General features: G+C 48.9%; 2 protein-coding genes across 2 annotated transcripts; one reads left to right on the top strand and one right to left on the bottom strand.

The window, feature by feature from the left end:
• The first annotated feature begins 9,407 nt into the window (after positions 1-9,407).
• On the top strand, positions 9,408-10,992 carry LOC133054273 (cytochrome c oxidase subunit 7A1, mitochondrial). Its single transcript, XM_061139108.1, has 4 exons — positions 9,408-9,488; positions 10,169-10,255; positions 10,390-10,474; positions 10,854-10,992. Exons 1-4 carry the CDS (start codon positions 9,474-9,476, stop codon positions 10,907-10,909), a joined length of 243 nt encoding a protein of 80 aa, XP_060995091.1. The 5' UTR covers positions 9,408-9,473; the 3' UTR covers positions 10,910-10,992.
• A 567-nt stretch (positions 10,993-11,559) lies between these two features.
• On the bottom strand, positions 11,560-18,837 carry CAPNS1 (calpain small subunit 1). The gene is made up of 11 exons (XM_061139107.1): positions 18,687-18,837; positions 17,483-17,697; positions 16,502-16,535; positions 16,093-16,182; positions 15,866-15,923; positions 15,704-15,768; positions 14,259-14,327; positions 14,079-14,157; positions 13,822-13,938; positions 12,271-12,329; positions 11,560-12,079 (listed from the first exon to the last, which is right to left on the bottom strand). Exons 2-11 carry the CDS (start codon positions 17,677-17,679, stop codon positions 12,053-12,055), a joined length of 795 nt encoding a protein of 264 aa, XP_060995090.1. The 5' UTR covers positions 17,680-17,697; positions 18,687-18,837; the 3' UTR covers positions 11,560-12,052.
• Positions 18,838-26,830: the final 7,993 nt, after the last annotated feature.

Raw genomic sequence — 26,830 nt, 5'->3', positions numbered from 1 at the left:
AAAAAATAAAATAATGGCAATGTTGAGGAAAAAACATTGATTCAGCAGACTTCTTAGAGCAACATTATCAAAGGAAAAAAATACAAGACTTTAACACATGTATATGGAATCTAGAAAAATGGTACTGAAGAATTTATTTACAGGGCAACAATGGAGAAACAGATATACAGAATAGACTTATGGACATGGGGAGAGGGGAGGAGAGGGTGAGATGTATGGAAAGAGTAACATGGAAACTTACATTACCATATGTAAAATAGATAGCCAACGGGAATTTGCTGTAAGGCTCAGGAAACTCAAACAGGGTTTCTGTATCAACCTCGTGGGGTGGGATGGGGAGGGAGATGGGAGGGAGGTTCAAGAGGGAGGGGACATATGTACACCTATGGTTGATTCATGTTGAGGTTTGACAGAAAACAGCAAAATTCTATAAAGCAATTATCCTTCAATAAAAAATAAATTAAAAAAATATAAGACTTTATCATGAAGACTATTTTTTAATGGTTTATCAAATATATAAAATTCAAGAAAAATGTCATGCCACAATATATTTCTCTATGGTTATATTCTTATCACAAAAAAAAAAGAATTTAATTAAAGGTACATGAGGGACATCCTCGGTGGTCCAGTGGTTAAGAATCCATACACTGCAGGGGCACAGGTTCGATTCCTGGTCCAGGAGGGAAAACCTTACTTGCCGCGGAGCAACAAGCACCTGTGCCACAACCACTGAGCCCGTGCTCTGCAACAAGAGAAGCCACATCCACAAGAATTCCACCCGATGCAACCAGAGAGCCGTCCCCACTCCCCAAAACTAGAGAAAGCCCATACTCAGCAACGAAGAGCCTGTGGGCCACAACAAAGACCCAACATGGCCAAAAATAAAGAAATAAAAATTAATTTGAAAAAAAGAAACATGGACATATAGCACACCCACCTGTTGCTGTGTCCAGAGGATGCTGTGCTGTGCCGCCCAGCTCACTGTTTCAGGACCAAGGCACTCAGTCCTTCGTCTGCTTGAAGTGCTGGCTAGTAATACCTTGCAGCTGAATTCCCCCCAGTGCATACTCTCAGCTAAAGAAAGATTTCTGGGGAGGGAGGTGGGAGGGGGGATCAGGATGGGGAACACGTGTAAATCCATGCCTGATTCATGTCAATGTATGGCAAAAACCACTACAATACTGTACAGTAATTAGCCTCCAAGTAATAAAAATAAATGAAAAAAAAAAGATTTCCATTTGCAACTACGTGTGGTGATGAATGTTAACTATACTTGTGGGGGTGCTCATTTTGCCATATATATAAATATCAAATCGTATTGTACACCTCAACTAATAGAACATTACGTGTCAATTATATCTAAATTTAAAAATAAATTTAAAAAAAGACAACAAGTCAAGTAAATATTACAATGTGATATCCCCTTTCTAGAGATGCCTTATACATGCACACATCAGAGATACTGTGAGCTTGGTTCCAGGCCACCATGATAAAGTGAATGACGCAATAAAATGAGTCACACCAATTTTTGGTTTCTCAGAGCATATGAAAATTATGTTTACTCTAAAAAAAAAAAAATTATGTTTACTCTATACCATAGTATATTAAGTGTACAATAGCCTTATATCTTTTAAAAGTAAGTACATACCTTATTTTTAAAATCCTTTATTGCTATAAAGTGCTAACCTTCATCTGACAACGCAGGGTTGCCACAGACCTTTAATTAGTAGAAACCACAATATCTGCAAAGCACAACAAAATGAAGCATAATAAAACAATGTACGCCTGTATCCAGTTACTGGTTGATCCTAGGGATTCCAGCCCCATTGGCCCAACTTGGAGAACTCTGAGAGGCCATCCAAGCTCAGCTCCCCTCGGCCTGATGTAGAACACCCGAGGAAGAGGCCCTCCCAGGGCCTGAAATCCAGAGCTTGTTGAGAGGGCACGGCTATGGCTCACGGAAGGGCAGAGAGAATGGTGGTGGTGGATCTTGCTGGAAATGTGCCATTTGGAACTCGTTGGAATGGAAATCCACTCTGGTGTGTCAAGGAAAGCTGTTTGAGGGGAAGTGTCTCACCCGAGGCACTCTGCTATAAAACCACCCAAAGGGGACACGTCCCTGGTGCTGCAGTGGTTAAGACGCCATGCTTCCACTGCAGGCAGTGTGGGTTCAGTCCCTGGTCCAGAACTAAGATCCCACACAGCAGGACTACGGGGGAAGAAAAACAAAGCTACTGGCCTCTAGGTGCTACTTGGCTGCTCCGTACTTTACGTTGTGCAGCGCCCTGGTTCAGGAGAAGCTGAGAACGCCGTGGGAGCCTGGTGCTAGAAACTGCCCACACTGCAGGGGCTGGGCATTAGGGAAGCCAAGCACGCTATAGGAGCCTGGCCATCCATCGAGCACAACAGAACCAGGACGCAGACCCCCCTTTCCACTCTGCAGTCCCCATCAACCTCTGCTGATGAAGCTTATCATCATGCCAACCGGCAAAGAAAAAACTTTTTTTAATGACCCTACATTCATTTTCACGAAGCAGACAAAAGGGCGAATTTAGAGCTAAAGGGCAATAAATCAGTAATCAGAACTGTCTACCTCTTGGACTAATTAGTGTAGCACCCTCTACACACACGTGAACCCCTATACAACCGCAAAGTGCAAAACTTAGTCACGTATCTAACAAGATACAGCTGTCCTCCTTACGAATGAAGAAATTCTCCCCCTTTCCCCTAAGTGAGATGCACAGACCCCAAAACTCACTGTATCCATTATTGGCTATATTAATTACTCCTCAAGTCACAGTCTGACTGAATACTAGTTTAAGGCTCAATTGTAAACTAACTTCCAACAACTTGCATATAAACTAAAAATGTATCAAGGAAAGAGGAGAAAATAGCATGTACAAACAAATACATACAGTAGGAAAATGGGTGACTGGCCTTTCCTGGTGGCTCAGATGGTAAAGAATGCCTGCAATGCAGGAAATCCAGGTTCAATCCCTGGGTCAGGAAGATCCCCTGGAGAAGGGCATGACAACCTACTCCGGTATTTTTGCCTAGAGAATTCCATGGACAGAGGAGACTGGCGGGCTATAGTCCATGGGGTCGTAAAGAGTAGGACACGACTGAGCAACTAACACAAACAGAGGCAAATAAGAGACTTCACTGGGGGCCAATGGTTAAGACTTGGGGCTCCCAATGCAGGGGGCCGGGGTTCAATCACACAATCCGCAACTAAAGATCTCGCCTGCCATAACAAACAGCCAGCACAGTCAAGCAAGTAAATGTTTTTTTAAAATAGGCAAATGGGAAATATGGAAAGCCACTACAATTTTCACTTTTGTAACCGGTCACAAGGCCATAATTGATAGCTTCCTTCTTCCTCAGCCCATTCTGTATTTCCACCACCCTCAGCCAGAACCTCATCTGCTCCAGGTTCTTTACCTGGTGGGGTGATCTGTTTTGATTGTATCCTACTCACCCCATTGCTAAAGGAGGGTTCCTTTACCTTAACCTTATTTGTACTTACTTGCATTTGGTGTGACAAAGTATCAGTGAAACAACTTAGGACTTGGCACTTTCACTGCTGAGGGCCCAGGTTCAATCCCTGGTCGGGGAACAAAGATCCCACAAGCCATACAGTTCAGCCAAGAAAAAAAAATCCTATTTTGGGATATAGTGTATATAATTTTTCCATAATAAATCAACAGATAAGTTAGAACTCTACATCTCAATAATAAGAGCATATATCTCATCAAACCAAACCTACACTGCTGTGAAATATTAAGAAGCAATTCTTTTTAGGCCATCAAGTCTGGCATAGATTTGATATAGTCTATTTCCTTAGAATACTAATACTGGAAACTTCACAATACTTTTCATTTATGTGAAATATCAAGATAATTTTATGAGGGAATTCCCTGGCAGTCCAGTGGTTAGGACTCCACGCTATCACCAAGAGTTCAATCCCTGGTTAGAGAACTAAGATCCTGCAAGCTATGCGTACGACCAAAGGGGAAAAAAACACAAAATGATAATTTTATGACAGTTTAGTTTTATTTAAATTCAACTCTATACTCACAGGATTGAACATACCAACAGGATTATAAAAAGGCATTATTAATCAGTACACATGAAACTGAAAAATTTGTAAAGGAATTACAAGCGATGGAGCTATAAGTATGACCAGAAAAGATAGTGGAGCTATTAAACTATTGGAAGAATTACAGGAATAATTCTTTACATGACAAAACTTTGGCACCCAAAGAGATTCTTCTGAATCTTATTAGATGCATTGTTTTCTTTTTTTTTTTTTTAGATGCATTGTTTTCAAATGCAGTAAGAATTGTTAAAATGAATCTCATCAAAGAGCTGAATTAATGAAATATTTTGTTCAAACACTGGAGCTATTATACTGAAATGTGTTGATTGGTTGGAATCAAGGTGAAGTTTTGCACATTGTCAATCTTCTGGTTTCAACTGTTCTGGGGTCTATGTGCTTGAGGCCAGCAGTTTTCAGCTAGTGGGGGTCTGGTTCCTTACAGGAACAACTTAGGAAGGTGTATCAGACTTTTATATCTTCAGGGAACTGGGTGTTGTGATTCTGCTATGTGACTGGTTTATAGTCTAAACTCTTACTGGCTTCCCAGTCCAACAGCTATTTCTTGTTTCTACATCTTCACATTTTCTAATTATTAACTCTTGAGCAAGCCTTTTGGGACTCTGCGGAGGACTGGGAGACTAAAGCAAAAGCCTTTTACTTCAAAAATCAGGGACACAGGGGCCTGTATACAGTTTCAAGCTCCATATTACCCCTAAAAAAAAGAACATTAATTCCTTCATATAATAAAATTTTCAGTCAGTGTTCACATTTCCCTGTTTGGTCATATTATTTTTATATTTTTTCTTTGTTGAAAATATATACATACTGCCTGTTCAAATCAGGATCAATAAATATCACTGAATAACTGCTGATTTCAGGAACAAGTTATCCTTTTATGTCTGGGGAAGGCCGAGTATATTTTTGTACTTTTGTTGTGGTATTTGAGGGGTTATTTTTGTTTTGTTTCTTACATGCATAAAATTTCCTTGGAAGGACACATAATAACACAGAATGGTTCCCTTGGAGAGGATCGCAGAGTGATCAGAAGGAAGATTTTTCTTCCTATGCACACTTATGAATTTTAAGCCATATTGAACTCATGATCTACTCAACAACTGGGGAGTTAAAGGTAAAAAGTTTTCTAAAGGCAAGTCCTAAAACATCATCAAAAGGGATAAGAAGAATGCGGGAAGGAGAGGTGGGAGGGGCTGTTTTCCAGACCTGCCACAAGATGGCAGCAGAGTGACATCAAAGCTTGGTTCTAGAAGACTCTAGAAGGCTGCCTGGCTGCCTTCAGTCTCCCTCCCCATTCAGGACAGGCAAACGCTGGTAGGTTCCTGCCCACCACTATCCTGAGCTGTGACGCTGTAGCTGAGCTAAATCCCCAGATTCCTGACCCACAGAGGCTGTGAAATAATGTTTACTGTTGTGTTATGCTTCCACATTTTGAGGTGATTTGTTACTTGGCAGTTAGATACTAGACTTCATGCTATTCCACCAAAAAGTATTTGACTATGTATTTCTAAAACGTAGAGGCTCACTCTTAAAAAAAAAAAAAAACACAACCACAATAGAAATAAAAGCTTATTTACTATAATAAAATATCCAAGCAGTCTAGTTAACAACACATGAAGTATTTGAATTAAAAATATTAATGTCTGCAATCTCTTTTAAAATAGACCAAAAAATTATCTGGATGGATAGAGGTATAGATGGCTAGTTATGTGATAAGACAAATGTAGCAAAGTATTTATTATAGAGTCTAGGTGGTGGGTGTATGAGTGTTTACTAGAAGATTCCTTTACCCTTTCTGTATCTTTGAAATTTTTCATGAAATATTGAGGGAAAAATCAATCACTGGGGCTTCCCTGGTGGCTCAGTGGTGAAGAATCTGCAGGAGACTCAGGTTCAATCCCTGATCCAGGAAGATCCCGCATGCCAAGCAGCAGCTCACTCCGTTGGCTGTAACTGTTGAACCTGTGCTCTAGAGCCCAGAACCTCATCTACTGATCCCACATGCTGCAACTACTGAAGCTCAGTGCCCCCGAGCCTGTGGTCCACAACAAGGGAAGCCACTGAAATAAGAAGCCTGCATAAGAGAAAAGCAACAAAGACCCAGGACAGCCAAAAATAAACGTTTTTTAAAAGTCAATCATTGTTTAAATTTCCAATTGTCTCAAAAGTGTTGCAGTATTTTTGTTTGCCCATATCAAGATCCAAATAATATCCACAGGGTAAGATTAGTAAATATGTAAGTTCTGTGTTCTTCAAATCACAGTATTTTGGTGACTTTTTGTTATATCAGTAAGTGTTCATACTAATACAGGGCAACAGAGTTTACATCCCCCAGCTGGCTCTTGATCCTGAAGTTGAGCTCTTTAGTCTTGCAAGCTGATGAACCCATTCCTAAAGGAGACCTGAGTGATGGCAGCAGCAGCTTCTTTTTTCTTTTTAATATTTCTTTTTAGTTATTTATTTGGCTGTGCCAGGTCTTAGTTGCAGTACACAGATCTTCCTTGGAGCATGAAGATCTTTTTTTTTTTTTTTTTTTAGTTGCAGCATGCAGAAATTTTAGTTGTATCATGTAGGATTTAGTTCCCAACCAGGGACCGAACACAGGTCCCCTGCATTGGGAGTAAGGAGTCAGCCACTGGACCACCAGGGGAGTCCCAGCAACAGTTTCTGACTAGGGCTTTCTGACCAAGGTCAGTGCTACAGGGTGTGTTCTGGACTCTGTCCCTGCAGGGGCAGCTTCAGAGAACAGCCTTCTTAGGTCAGTTTTTACATGTCCTGAGTGTCAGTCCTACAGGACTAGCCTAAAAGTGAGGCATGTGTCTAGTGCAGCTACACAGAGCCCCACCCTCAGAAGTGGGGAGTTTAATCCTCTGCAGTTGCCATCATGTAATTCCTTTTTATTTTTTATGTACTGCTGCTCATTCAACACACATTTTTGTGATTTATTTATTTATAGACTGTGCTGGGTCTTCTTTATGGTGCCCGGGCTTTCTCTAGTTGTGGTAAGTGGAGGCTACTCCTCATTGTGAAGCATGGGCTCTAGGTGCACGGGCTTCAGTAATTGTGGTACATGGGCTTAGTTGCTCCACAGCATGTGGAATCTTCCCTGACCAGGGATCGAACCATATCGCCTGCCTTAGCAGGCAGATTCTTAACCACTAGACCACCAGGGAAGCGCGCCACCTTGTAATTTTTCAGGTTATCTTTGAATTTGTGTTTTGTGTTTTATAAGTGAAGTCTGCTGGGACAATGGAGCAGCCATCAGGAACTTAGAGCCTGACCTGTGTGCATTCTCTCTTCCCACCACTCTGTCTCCCTGAGACAGGTTCGGGCTTCAGGAGGGTCAAGGTCCACTACACACATCCCGTGGCCTCTGAGGGCAGGGCAGAGTGACAGCTACTCCCTCCTCAGCTGGCAGTCCATGGCATATTCAGCAGGTGACCAGCAGAGCGAGTGTTCTGCCCACCATTAATCCCAGTTCTTGTGTCTTCTTGGAAGAGAGGCTGCATCCCTCTGTAGGGAGCAAGCCTGTGGGAAGTAGCTATGCCTTGTTTGACTTCTCCACCTCAGGCCAAGGCACCCATTGGTCCAGTGGTTGGTGGGGAGAGAAGAGAACCTGGCAGCCAGCAACCATGTGTCACCCAGGTGACAGTGAGAGCTTGGACTCACCCCAAGGGTATCCCTTGCTCTAGGGAGCATGACGATGAATAGCAAAGTAAAAGCACCATGACAATGGAGAAGGAAACGGCAACCCACTCCAGTATTCTTGCCTGGAAAAGTCCATGGACAGAGGAGTCTGGTGGGCTGAAGTCCATGGGATTACATGACTGAGCATGTGTGCACAAGGGTGGAGGGAGATGGGTTGGTAGCAATAAAGTGGTAGAACTAAAAAAAATAAAAATAAAAAAAATAAAACCAAAAACACCATAACAGGTCAAGAACAATCATGGAAGAAAGAAAAATGCTTTATATCTTAGTATTTTTTAAAATATTTATTTATTTGGTTGTGCCAGGTCTTAGTTGCAACATGTGGGATCTAGTTCCTTGACCAGGGACCAAACCTGTGCTCCCTGAATTAGGAGTGCAGAGCCCCAATCGCTAGACCACCAGGCAAGTCCCAATATCTTGGTATTTTTAACAGCGGTTTTTTTCTTTCCTACTGTTTGCTGTTTGAACGAGGGGTCCCACATTTTCATTTTGCACAGGACCCCATACATCAGTTTGCAGTCCTGCTTAGAGAGCACTCCTTCAGCCTTTCCAAGCTTCCTGGTATCCCAACCCAGAGCAATTTCTGTCTTCTTCCCTGAATACTGATCCTACACAGCTGCAGACAACAGGGGACAGCTGGGGGAATGAGCACATGTGTGGCCACTTCCTGGATGACCAGAAATATCTAAATGAGTAGAATCTAGGAGAAGCACTGAAGCCCTACTTGGTTAAGTAGGTGGGAATGACCAAGTTAGAGAACATTTGGCTTACATTGTATATCCTTTGACAAATATTTATCAAATCCCCCCATTTGTCAGATGCTGGGGATGCAGTGGAGTCTAAAGTCAACAGACAGAGCAACTACACTGCTTTCCAGGGTGAAGAACCGAGTGTGGTGGTGGGGGTAAGATGAAAAAGCAAAGACAGTTGCTATGCAGCGTTGTCGTTTTGTGTGCATGTTTAACTTAAGCAGTCAGCTACATGGGTTCACAATAAACAAAGATAATGAAAAATAATTACTTACACAAGGAAATTATCCTGCCCTTCATTCCACTTAATAAATAAGCAGCATATGCTCCCTCCTGTATGAGATATGGGCGTAATCTACTTCCTTGGGTCTCGTATCTCATCTGGATGTGGTGTGAGTTGAGTGTACTTTCCATACAACGTAGTCCCTGAACCCCAAAATGAACACTGACATTTAGCCAAAGCCGCAGCAATCTGTTACAACGTGGGAGGAAAATGGCATAATGAAAGATGGTGTCTTACCTTCCTTCAGGTGCTCTCAACATCAATCGGATAGGGAGAGATCCGAGGGACCCAATGGAGGAACTGCACTAGCCCTAGCCGGACACCTCCACAGAAACAACCCAAAAATATATTCTCTGGGACCGCTTTCCTCTCCGCGTGGACCAACAGAATTCTGAGATGAGTAACAGATGGGTGCTCCAACCATTCGGCGCTGGGATGCGGGGATGGGGTTGCAGCGTCTTCCCCGCCCACCTATTGGACGAATCGGAAAGCGTCCTCCGAGACCACAGTGTCCTAGGGCGCGAGGGGGGCGTGGCCTGGGACTCCCCCCAGAGGGGAGGGCGCCGTCTGTCCTTGGGCAGAGAGGGGAGGTGACTCCGGCCGAAGAGGAGGACACAGGATGAGGGCCCTGCGGGTGAGGGCCCCCAGGGGTTGGGTTGCGGCCCCCAACTCGGAAACTCTCAGAAACTCTCACCCCTATATGAGACTCTCCCCCAATTCCGGGATCGGGGGACTTGGAACGTGAGCCCCCTTCAGGGCTCGGGACTCCCTTCTAATAAGCCTGGGGCCCCTCTCCTCAGCTCCCAACCCAAAAGCTTTTGAGACACCCGGGGACACGTTAACTTGACCGAAAGCCCCGAGTTTGAACTTCTTCCCTTCATCCAGGGTTCCCTTAGCATTCCTTCCCCTCTCCCTAACTTCTTAGGCTGCCGGGAAATTCCTTAAGCACCCCGATCCAGTCCTGTCCTTCCTGCGGCCTGAGCTCCTCCCATTAACCCAGGGAACCAAAAAAAAAAAAAAAAAAAGAAAGAAACCTCTCGGGACTGGGACCCGCATAACACGAGACTTCCTTCTGGGTCCGATAACCTTCAAGCCAGACCCTCTAGGCACGAGTCCCGTTTATCTAGGCCGTTCCTGCCAGGACACCCTCCCGCACTTGCGCTATCAGTTCGCATCTTGCCTTTGAGACGCTCCCATGGGACAGGAGTGTCCCCAAGTCAGAGCCTCGGAAAGTCCGACAGGCTCCCCCCAACGGGACCTCCTCCGGGACGCCCCTCCAGGCTCCCCCAATGTCCACCCATCCCCTCTGCACAGGTCTCCCAGGCACTGGTCCGCTCCTTTAGCTCAACCGCCCGGAACCGCTTCGAGAACCGAGTAGCTGAGAAACAGAAACTCTTCCAGGTGGGCGGGGCAAGGGTGGGGCGGGGGAGGAGCCTGGGCCGCCCGCTTGGTCCCTAGGAGAAGCTGGGGGAGGCAGGAGCTTAAGGCCTGCGGTGCTGACAGCGCCTTTCTCATCGTGTGCCCCCAACTTCCAGGAAGACAATGGCCTCCCGGTGCACTTGAAGGGCGGTGCAACAGACAACATCCTGTATCGAGTGACGATGACTCTGTGTCTGGGGGGTGAGTGCAAGGCCAGGCTCGGCCTGAACTACCGGAGGAGGCGGCCGGGCTCGAGATGGAGAGGGGAGGGGGCGGGTTCTGGCGCTAGGGTTTCGCCAGGGAATTGGACTCTGAGCTGGTGTGGGACCATATGGGAGCCTGGGCTGACAAATACGGAGGGAGCACCCCAGGGCTTGGGCTCCTGTCCCAGGAAGGTGGCTGGGCTAGTGATGCATCTGGGGAGAAAGCCTGAAGCCTGGTCTGTACCAAGGTCCAGCATTTCCCCAGCTGAAGGGCAGTTTGGGAAGGGGCTCGAGCCTGCAGCATGGGCTCAGAAGCAAGATGGGGCTCAGGGAGGGAATTGGGGCCTCATTCAGTATCCCCCACACTCCCTCCCTAGGCACTCTCTACAGCCTGTACTGCCTTGGCTGGGCCTCCTTCCCTCACAAGAAGTGAAACCAAGAAGTCTGCAGGACACGAACAGGCATCAATAAATGTGCTGGTTTCCTGGGGAACCCAGCCCAGCTCCATGTTCCCTATTTGTGCCTCCTAGCCCATCCTTCTACCAGCAAGTCATCTCTGCCCTGTGGACAACCCTGGGACCCTCGGACTAGACCAGGGTTATCCCTAGGATGTCACTGCCTCTGAGCCCTCCCAGAAGCCCCAAACAGCATCCCTGGGCTGTCCCCTTAGGGTCTGGGGACCTGCTTTGTATCCTGGGATGGCAGCCCCCTCCCTGCAGAGGCCCGGGGGTGGGGAGGAAGATCCTGAGCATACTGTATGACACCAGAGAGGTAGAGGCAAGTGAAGACAGACTCATTCAAGCACAGAAGCTGAGAGGGGCAAACATGGCCCTGGGGGGCACAGCCAGGGGGACACTGAGACCTCCCACAGGTCTGGCTCTTGCAGCAGAAGCAGAGATGGTCCAGACTTCTTGTCTTGGTTTCCATGGGATCTGAGCAAGATCTCAGAAAGAATAAGGCTACAGCTCAATTGGGATCCAGAATGAGAAAAAAGACTGGGACTAGGAGACACATACAGACAGGCTTCCTCTGCCTTAAACAGAGGCAGAGCCACCCCCCAACTCTCAGAACAGGAGACAGATCTCGGAGAGAGCAGCAACTAGGGTGCATTTATTTCCTTCTGGGCCTGGCAGGCTGGGAGCAGAATATAGACAAAGGCACTGGGGCATGTGGCCCTGTTTTGGCCTGGAGTTCAGGTGCCTGGGTGGTAACTGAATGGGTGTGCCTGGGTGTGGAGGGACTGGAGTGATCCTCCCAGAACTAAGAGAAGGGCCCTTGGGGTGTGGAAGCCACACAAATGTTGGGCTTGGCACAGGTGCAAGAGAAGGGTTATGGAGTAGACAGGATGGGTGTGCTGGGTGGGGGTGTGACTCGAGGGGCAAGGCGTGTTGAAGCATGTTGGGCCCTGGCTGTTGACTGAGAATCCAGGTGCCAAGGGCTGAGAGGACAGAAAGGCCTGTGGGTCAGCAGGACCCATGAAGATGTGACTGCAGACAGAATCAGCCCTGGGGGAGACCGAAGAGTCCAAAGTGACTCCTACAGCGAGGTGATGAGGGGGCAGGCCTGGGGCTCCCGTTCAGGAGTACATGGTCAGCTGCAGCCACTGGGGAAAGGAAGGGACAGACAGTGAGGAGCAGGGAACCCAGGAATGCCAGCAGCCCTTCTCTGCTCTCACCCAGGGGTCTTTGGGAAAATGGGAGGGAGGGAACCCTAGCTCCAAGCTGGTACATGGGGCTGAGGGGAGGGGCCCCCTGCTAGGAGCCCACATTCCAGGGAAGAGATGGGGGTTCTTACCTCCTGGATGTTCACCTGGATTTGTCCAGTGCCGTCTTTGTCGAGAGATTTGAAGGCACCTGGAGAAAGGAAGGGTTGGTGGGACTGTCTTTTAGGATTAAAATATACTAATATATGATAATACTAACAGCTAGTAGTCTACCTACTCTGGCAAGCACCTGTATAAAGTGCTTTCCATGTATGAATTCATTTAATCCGATTTTGGGAGATAAGTGTCATTTTAAGATAAGGCACAGAAAGGTGAAGTGATGTGCCTGTGTTACATAGAGAAAAAGGAAACTGGGATTGGAACCCAGACTGCTACTCATCTCAGTAATGGCCTCCATATCTTGACCTTCACGCCCCTCATCACCCTCTGCCCAAGCCCCAGCCCCCACCAACCTCTAAGCTCCACACCCTCCAGTTCCAGCTGAAACAAGCTACTGGAAGGAGGCTCTGCATTTCCAGCTCCTACAGTCTGTTGTGGTCCCCACTCCTGCCCTGAAACTCATCTCCATGTTCCCCACTCACAGCCAAACCTGTATGTCAACAGGTGCCCACAGTCTGTGTGGCTTCTCTCTCACTCCCGGCTCAGTTACCATGCTCGGGGGTCCACGCGTGTGGTACCCCGGACACTCCACTCACAGCTGGCCCTCTTGCTGATAAATCCCAGGCCATTTCTTGACCCTCTCATACATGACTTTTGGCATTATCTGCCCTGTTGTCCTTTCTCACGTTCCCTTCATGTCCCCAACATACCTGCCCCTTTTCTTCTCTGCATGCTCTTAATATATTGTCCGCCCTGGGCTCTTGGCATGCCAGGAGATCTTCCTAAAGGAAACCTGAGACCCTGTTTTTCCCCTGCCTAGACCCTGTCCACTGTCCCCGTTAGTGTCTGAGCACCTCCAAACTTGGCATTCACAGCCCTGCATGGCCTGACCATCCCACTGCTCCTGCCCCCTCTCTCAGACAAATCTCAGTTCAAATTCTAGCTTTGCAACTTCCTAGCTAAGTGGCTGTGAGCAAGAAATTCGCCTCTTTGAACCCTAGGTTCCTCCTCCATGAAATACTCTAACCAAAATCACCAAGAGCACCATCTCCTCTTTCCTTTCTAGGCCTTCACATAGGCTGCTCCCAATGCAACACTGCTCCCCACTCGCTTGCTGGGGTCACTCCTTACCCATCAGGTCTCAATTCACACATGCCCTCCCTCCTCTAGGAAGGCCTCCTTGATCACTTAAGCTGCATCAGCTGGCTAGTTAAGTTTGAAGAGATCCCCCCCCCAAAAAAAGTTTGAAGAGTTCCCAGTCACAAATCTAAACGTGATCTACCCTGACCTTCCCCTCACAGCCCCCATCACTCTGCACAGGCTTCCCCGATCCCAGACTTAACCATCCCGAGCTGTCACCGTCTGGTAATTTGCCTCTCCTGTGGACTGTGAGCAACATAAAGGCAGGAACATGGGCTGTTTCAGCCCTAACACTGGCCACCTCAGCATCAGGCTCAAAGGAGGCTTGCCCCATGAAGGCTAGACAAATCCCCACCTGGGAAGAGAGCTAGGGTGTCACTTACGGAACATGGCATCCAGTCTGACCAGGCAGCTGATGAAATTGTCAAAATCCATGTTCCCTCCCTCATCTGAGTAGCGTCGGATGATCATGTTGTAGAGATGTTCATTCAGGTGGAATCCTGATAATGATTTAGTTAACAGGTGTAGGGGTCACATAGCCCAGCCCTCTCCCAGCCCCAGGATTCAGGCTCAGACCAGATCAGTGGGGGCTGCCTCACCAGTCCCACCCCCAGCCCCACCATGTTCCTGCCAGCCACACCTGCTGCCTCAAAGGCCCCTGGGAGTTCACTGCTGCCAATGGTGCCTGAACAGTCAACATCAAACCGTTTGTATATGGCCTGTGGGGACAAGGAGGTCAGGATTCAACTGAGCCTCATGGGGCGTGGCATTTCCAAGGCTTGGGGGTCTTTGTGCCAGTCGTTTCAGAGGCTGAACACACCTGCCACTTTTTGATGTTGTTCCACAAGTACTTGAATTCTTCGAAGCCCAGTTTGCCAGTCGTGTCACTCTGGTGGGAGGGTGTTAAGAACAGCCATACCCAGAAGTGTGGACAGTGTACATGATGATGGTAAGGGCCAAGCAGGGGAGCCTGGGCTAAAACCCCAGCTCCCATCCCACCCTCGTCCTGTCACCTTGGGTGTGGCTTCATTGTTCGTTTTGCCCATAGGAACCTTAGTTTGTATTTCTAAATGATAAAGACTCTCTTTACACATAACCTCATGAAATCCTTGTTTATAACATTCTTTGATAATAATTCAAACTTATAAATGTTAGGACATGTAAAACACCAGGGTATCTTAGAACTCTAGGGAAATGAGGTGATAAGAGTAAATACCTGTTGCATTTGTGATAAAAAGTGAATGAGATATTGGTATAAAGCCTCAACTCAGGGCTGGCACTTGATAAATTCTCAGTAAATAGCAACAATGGCCAAGACTTATCACATGACTTCAGATAGTGCTAAACTTCAGGAACATCACTTGTCTCACTAAATCCTCAAGATACCAGCCCCATCAGTATTATATCTGGGTGACAGAGAAACAGCTTCAGAGCTGAAAAATCTACCTGGGTGAGATCATAGTAACAGTTAGTGTGTGCAGACCACTTACTGTGTGCTACCCACTGTGCTAAGCCTTTTGCATGAAATGCCAATTTGGTATCACCATTATCATTCACCCAATTTTATCGAGAGGCAAACTGAGGCACAGAGAGGTTCAATAACCTTGCTAAGGGGCTGAGCTGCATTTGTTTCACCCTAGGCAACACATGTATGTGATCACATGACATGCATATATATGTGTGTCTATAATGCTTTGTGCAGTATGTGCCTGTGTCCAAAATCAGTGAATGATGTATGTGTGTTCCCACGCACACACCTCTACATATCTTCATGTATGTGGGTGTGCCCTTATATATGTGTGTGTGTTTGTGGGCAAACCTATGGCAGTTACAAGGTGGGGTTATAAAGTTATAAGGTCAGTTGAATGATTGCCTCTCTAGGTCCTGGTTTCTTCATCTGTAAAATGGAATATAATAATCATACCTGTCTAACAGGGTGGCTTTCAAGTAAATGTGAGTAAAATGCCAGTTATGACAGCTGATGTTATTATGTATTGCCACATGTCCATAGGCGGGTGTGTGTTCTAATGTACACATGTCCACATCTGTGGGTATGAAAGCTATGCCCTGACTGCCCCAGCCACTCTCGCAGAAAATCCCTTCTTGGGAATTCCCTGGCAGTCCAGTGTTTAGGACTCCCTACTCTCACTGTCAGGGCCCTGGTTTAATCCCTGGTTGGGGAACGAAGATCCCACAAACCACGCAGCGTGGCCAAAGAAAATTCCCTCATCCCCGAGGCCTCCACTAGACTACCCTCAAGGATACATCCATTACGGCCACCATGCTGCGACATGTGTCAATGCCAAAGCCATCAGTCTTCAGATCAGGATCTGTGGGATACAGGTTGAAGGTCAGAGGCCAGAGATCACAACTACCCCGGCCGACATGCCTCCAAACCTGCCCTGTCTGTTGACGCTGGTCACTCACGTCGGGTCACCACTTTGTTGAGAATATTCATGAGTTCTGTGGCGCTGACCTCCATGTCCTGGGGGGAGAAGTTAGGAATGGGTCAGGGGTGACTGAAAGGGGTCTGGGGGTGTGATGAAGGAGGATGGGAACTTTGGGATTGCCATGGTGGAGTGTACATGTAAAGGGCAGCCCAAGGGAAGGTATGGAAGGGTTAAGGACGGGTCTGGGGTCCCCTGTGTACTTACATCTCCAGCCAGCTGGGCAAAAAGCCTCCGGAACTGCCGGACCTCCTCACTCTCATTGGCCTCGATGTTGGAGTAATGTGTGCGAGGGGGCTGCAGAGGGAGGAGATTTTAGAGCAGGTAGGGGGAGAGGTGCCCTGGCTGGGACAGCGGTAGGTTGGGAACGTCTGAGTGGGCTGGGTGGTGAGTGACCAATGAATCAGAGGTGGGCAGCGAACAGGGAATGGATACAGCTAAGTCCGTAAAGAGCTGGATATGACTTAGCGACTGGAAAATAATAGCTAAGTTGGAGGATGTTACAAGGGAGAGATTCAATGAGATAAATTCCATAAGGAAAGGGATGGGGCTCCTTCAAAGGGACAAGGATGGGTGTTGGAAAAGGCCTCAGGAGGAGAAAACAGGGGGCGCTTACCGGGGGCTCTGGGTTGTACTGCGCAGCCGCCTCACTGCAGGAAACATGGAGGGGGAGTTAGTGCCAGGGGGCGGGGCCGCCGGGGGGCGGGGCCTCCAACCGGCAGCCAGCCCCCACACCTGCCCCCACACCCCATCCCTCAACCCCTAGCTCGCACCCTGCCTACTTGCTCCCTCCGCCCTCATCAGTCCTTGTCCTCACCTGTCCCTATCCTTGCCGCCCTGGTTGCGCCCCCACAGTAAGATCCCCCTTGCCCGAGCACACCTACATAATGGCAGATTCCTCAAAAGACCCAGCCCCTTCGAGGGCTCGCCTTATAGAAGCTTGGCCCCAGCTTCCCGCGGCCTCATCCTCCTGGGTTCCACCCATGTAGGAACCTACTCCATCATCATGGCTTCTAACGTTTGTGTCTTCTCAATATCCCACCCCAGCTCCATTAGTTCTCACCCCTTCAAAGTATCACACTCAATGGCTAAGACCTACCAGGCACCTACCGACCCCTACCCTCCCTTCACTAGGACATTTCTAATCCAATCAGTTCCCAGCCCATCCTTGCCCCTTGATAGCCCAATCCTATAAGGGCTAGACCTCTTCTGAGCACACCTCATTGACCCACCTACGAGGGCCACGCCGCGCCCACAAGGCTAGCCTTGCCCCCATGAAGGGATAACCAGCCTCATTGGCTCCGCCCCCTTTAACGTCTGTCTCCAGGTTAGCGGAAATAGGCCACGCCAGCCCCAGTAAGTCCCACCTCCCAAAGCCCCTTTGGTCCCATCAGACGGTGTCCCCTCAATAATCAGAGTACCCCCATGTCAAGCTCCGCCCCCATGAACTCATTAAGGTCGGCCCCCTCAAAGAGAGTCTCCTAGCCCAGGCCCGGCCCAGCTTAATTAAGGTTCCTGGTCAGTGTCCAGGTTACCCCATTCTATTGCTGGACAAGCCTCCTCCTCAGGCCACGCCCATCATCAGGCCCCGCCTTACCTAATGGCGCTAATGACCCCGCCCAGGATGCGCATGGCAGTTCCGCCACCGCCACCGCCGCCGCCGCCGCCGCCGCCGCCGCCGCCGCCTCCGGCCCCGCTGATAAGGCCTCCAAGCACATTCCCTAGACCCCCGCCCAGGCCCCCGCCTCCTCCGCCGCCTCCGCCACCCTTCAAGAACGAGTTAACCAGGAACATGGCTGTGACTCAAGATTCCTGAGGAGAAAGAAAGGGGTCAGATGGCTGTCTCCTCCCTGAGCCCGCCCCTTCCCCCACAAAAATACACATTTCTGACTGCTGGACGGGAGGAAGTAATATGAAGCCTCTAGGCGGAGACCTATCCTCCGGCTGGGGCTTAAGGGCCCATTCGGGATGAGGTCTGGGCTTCCGGGGGAGGTAGTTCTTGGACGGTGGCATAGGGACAGAAAATCAGGTTTGAAACCTCTTCCGTTCCAAAGGTCCGCATCTGGCTTGAAAAACTCTGGACTGAGTCTACGCATAGGCATCATGAAGTACCAGGCACTGGTCGGGTCAAGTGGGATTCTCAAGGTGGGGGGTCCCAAGCTAGTGCTCGAATCTGAAATCCAGAGCCCTAGAGGTTTGAGGCGGGTCAGAACGGTGGGTTAGAAATTCTCCGCCTGCAGGCCCCAGAAACAGTTTAAGAAATCCAGAACGTGGGTTTAAGGATTTAGGTGCAACCAGCAGCGAGACACTGGAGAAGGAAATGGCAGCCCACTCCAGTATTCTTGTCTGGAAAATCCCATGGCTAGAGGAGCATGGTAGGTAGGCTGCAGTCCCTGGGGTTGCAAAGAGTCGGACACGACTGAGCGACTTCACTTCACAGCAGCGAGACTAGACTCATTGCTGGATCTGTGGGTTCAGGTCTAAGATTGTTAAGTGTTGAGCCCCGGGGCCTGGGATAACGGAGTTCCTGTTAGAACTGAGAGGACGGATCGTGGTCCCAGAGGCTGCACCCAGGGCTGAATTTACTGGGTACCTCTCCATGGGCTCCTATTTTAGATCCTGAGAGGAAGGGCGGAAGAGTCCCCGGGGCGGGATAACTAGGCCGGACAGATCTGGGAGCTCGAATCTGAGATCAAGGGTGTGGTGGATCCCTGAGGCTAAGATTTTAGGATCTCTTCGGGTCCGGAGGCCTCCAGGGCCGGAATTACAGAGTGCAGGGGGAGTCCGGACTGGGCGCTCACCGTTTCGCTCACGCGTCCGCCGGTCCGCCTGTCCGTGTAGCTCTGGGGCCTCCCGCTGCGTCCGGCTCCGCAGGGCGGGGCGGGTGACTCAGGCTGCCAAGGCCCGATTAAGCTCTGCGGGGTGGCCAGTCCGCATCCGCGCGGTCCTAGAGTCGACCTTAAGACTGCGCATGCGCTTGTCGGCCCCACCTCCTGTGATTGGGTGCGGTTGCCCAGGCTCCACCCTGCGTTTCCAGTGTCTTGCATTCCCGACTGCGCCCTGAATTGACAAATCTGAGGTCTTTCCCTACTCTATGCGGTCCCAGATGCAAGCACTTGGGAACTAGAACAACGAGGGAACTTGGGCAGTCATCGTGCCCAAGGCCACCTAGTGTTTTTCGACCTAGTGTCGATTTTCGCCCCAAAGCCTGCTGCCATCGTCTCACAGATGTGGTTTTCGGTTTCCTCGGAAAAGGACTCCTGTACTCTTGGGACTTGTCTCCTATCCCAGCCTTGTTACGACAAACAGCGTCTGGAATTGTATTTGGCCTACAGTCTCGGGACAAGTGCCCGCATCTATGGCGGGGATCCTGCAGGCAGAGTCCTGATGCTGGTCCAGTTCCACCTATGAATCAGACCGCATTGTGCCTCCTGCATCCACACCCCTTGACCCCTTTGTCTTCTAGTCAAGACCACTAGAATTATTTTTCCTGGACGGGTCCAAAGTGAAGTCTCAGTCTTCCAGTCTCTAAAGAGGGACCGGGATACAGGAAGAATCCGCTGGCCACAGACTGGTTTTTGAGGCTGGACGTTCCCTGGGTCGGTTGGTGGCCGAGGTGGGAAGTGCAACTGGGAAGGAAAATGGCAAAGGAGGCCACCTTTGGAACCCTTTCGCTTGCTCTCTGCTTCCAACCTGTAAGCGCCCAGGATTTTTTCAGAGTCCCCGGGAGGGAGCTGTCAGCCTGTCTGTAGCCCTTAGGCGCTACTGTGGAAGCTGATTCAGGTTGGGGTTGAATCCTGACTTTGCCCCTTAATAACTTGGAATTCCAAAACAGTGACCTGAGCCATGATTGTCTAATCTGTATAATGTAAATAAAGGTCTCCATGCCCCCCACTCTCTAGGATCCTAACAGAATGAAGGAGTAGACGGTTAGTTAAATAGTAGCTATTATCCTCTGTGTCTGTTCCTTCCTCCTGAGCCCTCTTGGGTTCCTGAAGTAGACTCTTGCTCTTCCTTAGTTAATACAGTAAGTCCCCAACATACAGACCTTCAAATTGCAAACTTTCAAAGATGCAAATATGTGTTTGCATGTCCATTCATGTAAGTTAGTTCACCTGTCTGGTGTACGTTTTCAGGTGCATGTATCCTCTATAAACTTCTGTGCTTTTGTGTACTTTACAGAACTGTATAGAGTGGGCTTCCCTTGTGGCTCAGCTGGTAAAGAATCCACCTGCAATGCAGGAGACCTGGGTTCAATCCCTGGGTTGGGAAGATCCCCTGGAGAAGGGAAAGGCTACCCACTCCACTATTCTGGCCTGGAGAATTGCATGGACTGGAATAGTCCATGGGGTCACGAAGAGTCGGACACAACTGAGCGACTTTCACTCACTCACTGTATCGAGTACAGTAGTATAGTATGTTTATTTCCAGCCCAGGATGTCCGGAAGCAAGCATAAAAGCAGTGGTGATGTACCTGGTACTACTGTACTTTTTAAGGTACTGTACTGTAAGATTAAAAATGTTTTCTTACAAGTTGAGAAAGCCTGTGTGCAGCAAAGATGATCCAGTGTGGCCAAAAATAAAAATAAAATATTAAAAGTAAATAAATAAAAAAATAAGTTTAATTTGACTTATAACCACTTTCTGCAGCCCCAGAGTTCGACCCTGTGGACGAGCCCCTTCCCTACCCGCCACCCCACCAACCCTTTCCTTCCCTTTCATCCAACTCACCTACTGGCACTGAAACCTCTCCTGACTCCCCCTCGACCCCACTACCCCATCTCCCCGACTCTCCCTCCCCACTTCCTTCCCCCCCGCCACATGGTCATGTATCCAACACATGTTTCCCCTGAGAGAGGTGGCAGGACCAGAGGGCCCCACCCGAGTCCATGTGCCATTTTCATTGTCAGATATGAGCCAGATAGAAGAAAAGTTAGGATCATTTTCTGAAAATCCTACCAGATACAGAAAAGAATTCCTGAGACTCTCCCAGGCCTATAACCTCACATGGAGTGGCATATATTATATCCTAAATGCCACTCTCACCCCAGATGAAAAAGACTGTATCTGGCACGTGGCAAAAGCCCATGCTGATCATTTACATAACAAAGACCAGGATAGCCCAGCTGCTGATGAGGTGGTGCCTCAGTTAGATCCCCACTGGACTTACCAGCCCGGTGACCCAGGTATCAGGAGACTCAATCATATGATTACCTGCATTCTAGAAGGAATGCAGAAAAATACTCATATCCATGTCAATTATGATAAAGTCAGAGAAGTCACCCAAGAGGCAGACGAAAATCCAGCCTTACTCTTGGCATGCCTCACAGAGGCAGTCCAGAAGTATACCAACCTAGATATCACTAGCCCTGCTGGGTTACTCTACCTTCACGTTCAATTCATCAGCCAGTCCGCCCCTGACATCAGACGCAAGCTTCGACAACTAGAAAAGGGCCCTGAGGCCCCCCCCCCCCCCAAAGAAACCTTCTAGAAGTCACCTTCAAGGTGTTCAGTAATAGAGAGAAGGAGGCTGAGAGAGAAAAAGAACGTGAGAGAAAAGCTAAATATGCCTTTTGGCAGCAGCAATTAAGGGAAGAGATCAGCCTGGCCCAAGTCATCCCAGAACAGGAGTTAAGTACCACCCCCCCCCCCTCCCCAGACCCTGCTTCCGATGCAACCAGTCAGGACACTGGGCAAAGGCATGCCCAAGCCCATGGCCCCCCACAAAAGCATGCCCAACCTGTGGCCAGTGGGGACACTGGAAGATGGAATGTCCCCAAGGACGCCTTGGCACCCCTGGGGAGGTCCCCACCTCCCAGACCTGGAGAGTGGAATGTCCACAGGGATGCCCTGGTGCCTCTAGGGAGATCCCCACTTCTCCCCAGAACCCCAGCCCAACCCTACGAGAATTGTTCCAATGATGGAGCCCGGGTTCCAGCCCCCTGGCCGGTGTCCCAAACACAAGCTTGGAACTTAGGGTAGGCAGGGTAGTGGCTGGAAAAGAGACCTGTGTTATAGTAGACACTGGAGCCACTTTCTGTCTCTTAATTTCCTACTCTGGCCCAACTCAAGACTCAGAACTCACAATCAAGGGGATCTCTGGAATTCCCCTAAGGCCAAAAATCAGCCCTCCATTACTGTGTCAATTTGGAAAATTGACCCTTATACACTCATTCCTCGTAATGCCTCAATGCCCGATGACACTCCGAGGGAGAGATTTGTTATCTAAATAGGGGGTCTTTATTACCATACCCCCCCCTTGATACAGTCTCTATATTCTGCATGCAGATGGCACCTGGATGGTCCCTATCCCTCACCGCCGACCTTCCCTTGGATCTACCCGCCTTAGACCCCCAAGTCTGGTACACTGATCACCCAGCAATAGCCAAACATCATCCCCCCAGTCCACATTACCCTAAAAGACCCCTTGACTATAGTCACCCAACAACAGTACTCCCTCACCCCGGAGGCCCACAAGGGACTTAAGCCTATCATAGACTGTCTTCTTCAAGCCTCTATCCTAATTCCTACCCATTCACCACACAACACCCCTATTCTGGCAGTAAGGAAGGGACCAAACTCTTGGAGACTTGTCCAGGATCTGCAAAAAGTCAACGAGGCCGTCACGCCGACATTCCCAGGAGTCTCTGACCCTTACACCCTTCTGTCTACCATACCACCGACTGCAACCCACTTCACGGTATTAGATCTCAAAGACGCCTTTTTCACCATCCCCCTCCACCCCTTCTCCCAACCCCTTTTCGCCTTCACCTGGCAAGACCCCGAGACTTACGTTTCCCAACAACTAACATGGACAGTTTTCCCCTTGGGGTTCAGAGACAGTCCCCACTTTTTTGGACAGACTTTACAAAAGGACCTACAGACACTCGACCTAGCCCTGAGTCATCTCCTCCAATATGTAGATGACCTCCTCCTTTGTAGCCCAACCTGAAAACTCTGCCTCCAACATACTGCCAAACTTCTTGGGGCCCTGGGATCCTGGGGTTATCGGGTATCCCAATCTATGGCCCAAATAGCCCAGACAAATATCACCTACCTGGGGCTCTCCATATCCCATCAACAAAGAACTATTCCCCCAGATAGAATCCAGGCCTTAATTAACTGTCCATTTCCAAAAATGAAGAGGGAACTCCTGTCTATCCTTGGCCTCCTAAATTTTTTCTGTATCTGGATCCCTAACTTCTCCCTCATTGCAAAGCCGCTCTATGAGGCAACTAAAGGATGTCTGGATGAGCCCCTCTTTAATCCCTCCTCACTGGCTAATCCTCTTCGCCAGCTCACCCAGTGCCTCCTCCGAGTGCCAACTCTCCACCTGCCAGATCACACCAGACCATTCTTTCTCTTTGCACATTCCAACCAAGGACAGGCCCTGGGGCTTCTATATCAGCGGGCGGGAGACACCTGGGCTCCCATAGCCTATCTATCAAAACAGCTTGACGTGGTGACCAAGGGGTGGCCTCCCTGCGTACAGGCCATGGCTGCTATCGCAGCCCTCGTACCTGAAGCAAATAAACTTTCTAGACATGCCCCTTTAACAGTCTGTTCTCCACACACCTTCCAAGACTTACTATCACATCGGGCTTTTCTCTCCCTTCCCCCTTCCAGGGTACAGGTCCTACATGCCTTTCTCCTTGACCCTCAGCTCTCATTCTCCCTCTGTTCTCCCCTTAACCCCGCCAGCTTATTACCCATGTCCTACAACAGACTCCCTCCTACATAGCTGCAGCCTAACAGTAGATCTTACCCAAAACCCCTTCCGACATTTAACAGATCAGCCCATCCTAGACCCAGACACCCCACACTGGTTCGTTGATGGCAGCTCTCAAAAATCCCCACCCTTTGCAGCAGGATATGCCATCATCCAGGGGGACCTTCATCACAATTATGGAACCCAGACAATTGAAGCTTCACTTCTGCCACCTCACACCACCTCCCAACAGGCAGAACTGATAGCTCTCACCAGAGCTTTAACTCTGGTTAAAAATCTAAGGGTTAAAAAAAAAAAAAACAAAACTAAGGGTTAACATCCACACAGACTCCAAATATGCCTATAACATACTTCACTCAAACATCCTAATATGGAGAGAAAGAGGTTTCCTAACCCAAAAGGGATCCCCCATTATTAATTCAGACGTGATCCACAAACGTCTAGAGGCATCATTCTTCCCAAACAAAGCCGCCATCCTCCACTGTAGGGGACATCAAAAGGGAAGTCTCCTATCAGCCTACAACAATGCTGCCGACCAGAAGGCAAAGGAGATAGCACTGTCCCATCCTTCCCTCCAGTCCCGTCATCTTCGCTCTGACTCCACCTGACCCTCCCACCGCCAGAGAAATCCTCTCTTATCTACACTCACTTCTTCATCCCTCATCCAAGAGGGTTCCTCCATAACCACTTCCCCATATCCAATGCTGACCAACAATATTTAGATAACCTTACCCGCTCCTGTTAAACATGTCACTGTACTAACCCCAATTCCAACCTTAAACTGACATCCTTTCCAACCCATCAAATGCGAGGCAGCCTCCCAGCACAGGATTGGCAGATAAGACTTTACTCATATGACCCTGGTCCGGAGAGTCAGGTCCTGGTCCTTGTGGACACCTTTTCAGGATGGGTAGAAGCATTTCCCACTACAAACACAAGAGCCCACACCGTGGCCCAAATCCTCCTCACAGAAATTATCCCCAGGTTTGGCCTGCCTTCATCCTTACAGTCTGATAATGGCCCAGAATTTACGTCCAAGGTCACCCAACAACTTGTCCAATTCTTACAGATACCCTGGAAATTTCACATTCCATACCATCCCCAGTCCTCAGGAAAGGTAGAAAGGATGAATAGAATAATAAAAAAAAATGCTTACCAAACTAACCTTGAGGTACATCTGGATTGGACTAAACTTTTGCCAATTGTTCTCCTCAGAATACGGGCTTTGCTCAAAAAGCCCCTGGGGCTGAGCCCCTTTGAGGTGATGTGTGGAAGGCCCATGCTCCCTCCTGGACTTCCCCCAAACCTCCTCCCATACCAAGCTTCCTGCATTCCCCTCTGCTGGCAGAACTCCGCAATGCCCTCTGGAAATACATCAATCACAACTTGCCTGCCCCTGCCCCCAAAGCCTCCCTGCCCCCTTTACAAACTGGGGACATGGTCTATCTGTCTGATAATCCCCAGGGTGACCTAACCCTAAAAGTGGCAGGGACCATTCAAAATCATCCTCCTTACCCCAACTGCAGCTAAACTTGAGAAGGTCACCTCCTGGGTACACCTCTCTCACTTAAAACGGGTCACCTCCGATCCTGCGCTGCCCTCCTTAAATGATCCCTATTAGGTCTCCCTCACAGGACCTACCTCCTTAAAACTCATCCGGCGACAACCTCTGTCAACCATCCAAGAAGACACTGAATGACTTGGACTCTCTTCAACCTACAACTGTTCCTGACCCAACTACTGCAAGACCTCTGGACCAGCGCCCCGACAGGAACCTCTTTCAAAGACCTGACTACACTGGTGTCTCAAGTGTGGCTCCAGGGAACCTTCTACAACCTGACTCCAGGCGAAATTGATTTCTTTACTCTCATTCTCTACATCATTCTACATCCTAATGAGCACTGTTCCTCCTCAGATTCAAACAACCACCAACCTGGGGCCTTTTGCCCCTCGCCTGACTGGCCTCTCCCTGTCTCTCTAACTATAACTGCACTCCTAATCTTAATCCTTGCTATAGGCCTAGTAACGGTCTCCCCTCAGGACTGGCCACCTATCCTTCGTCTTTCCGTGGGCATCGCCTACGTTGCTGGCTGTGTTCTGCTCCTGGGGCGCTATTTCCTCTGCACTGCCTAACTAACAGCCCATGGCTCCTCTGTTCCTCATCCTTGCTGCGCTCCCCAGCCTTCTGGCCACTCCCTGCCCCTGCTCAGACATTTATTCCTATGTACATTCCTCATGTTATAATACAGCTCCAAAACCATGCACCATGAACCTCGGGGGCGGGAAGTCCAAATCCCTACTCACTGTTAAAGAACAAAAGAAAGGGAGTTTCGTGAGTACCTGCCATAAACCAAATGGAAAAAACATATGTTTCTATCCCACTACCCACTGGGGGTACTCAGACGGGGGCGGGGTACTAGATCAAAATCAGGAAAAGAAACAAGAACAAGTCATAAAGAACATAATTTCCCGGTTACAGGAGACCCCTGAGCCTTAATAAACACCTAGATCTCCTTTCCCAATTACGGCCTCTCCTAAAACCTCCCTCTGGCAACCAACACCTGACTCGCCTTCTCAACTCTTCCTTCCAATTCTTCCAGTACACACAGCATACATCCCAGTGTTGGATATGCAAGTCACTGTCTCCCTCACCACACATAGCAATTCCCTTACCCTCACCCTGGCTGTCACAGGGCAACTATACCTCCCCTTCCCAACAGAAAGCTACACAACTCATTGGGCCAGTCTCTGACAACGTCCTACTCTCAGCCTCTTCAAACCTAACCTGTATTAACTACTCTAGTCCCAACTACACTGGGCTTACAAACTCGGCTCCCTCCTTCTGTTCCACTTGGGTTCTCTGGAACAGCACAAATAATTGCACCAATCCGGGAATCTTCATTCTCTGCGGGACCTATGCATATTCATGTCTCCCCTAGGACCCCCCAGGACCCTGCATCTTGGGTCTTCCTGACCCCAGGCCTAACATTCCTCAAAGAAGAAGAGGTAGAACAAATAGTCTACCCCCAAGGGAAACGTTCCCACAGGAAAAGACGAGCTGTCATAGCCCCCCTCCTGATTGAGACTGGCATAGCAGCAGCCTTAGGCACCGGGATTGGAGGCATCTCGACCTCTGCCCATTTCTACTACAAACTGTCCCAAGAACTTAATGAAGACTTGGAGCAGGTAGTGGAGTCCTTTGTTTCAATCCAAAGA

This window comes from Dama dama, chromosome 4 (genome assembly GCF_033118175.1).
Source record: "Dama dama isolate Ldn47 chromosome 4, ASM3311817v1, whole genome shotgun sequence".
In the NCBI taxonomy this organism is placed as follows: Eukaryota; Metazoa; Chordata; class Mammalia; order Artiodactyla; family Cervidae; genus Dama; species Dama dama.
This window is presented reverse-complemented; position numbering and strand designations above follow the sequence as displayed.

Excerpts from the sequence above, each read along its gene's own strand:
- LOC133054273 (XM_061139108.1), top strand. Across the intron at positions 10,256-10,389 it reads AGAAACAGAAACTCTTCCAG|GAAGACAATGGCCTCCCGGT; the intron begins GTGGGCGGGGCA and ends CCCAACTTCCAG. Across the intron at positions 10,475-10,853 it reads GATGACTCTGTGTCTGGGGG|GCACTCTCTACAGCCTGTAC; the intron begins GTGAGTGCAAGG and ends CTCCCTCCCTAG.
- CAPNS1 (XM_061139107.1), bottom strand. The coding sequence starts at position 17,679 with ATGTTCCTGGTTAACTCGTTCTTGAAGGGTGGCGGAGGCGGCGGAGGA. Across the intron at positions 15,924-16,092 it reads TTGCCCAGCTGGCTGGAGAT|GACATGGAGGTCAGCGCCAC; the intron begins GTAAGTACACAG and ends TTCTCCCCCCAG. Across the intron at positions 14,328-15,703 it reads GCATGGTGGCCGTAATGGAT|AGTGACACGACTGGCAAACT; the intron begins GTATCCTTGAGG and ends CCCTCCCACCAG.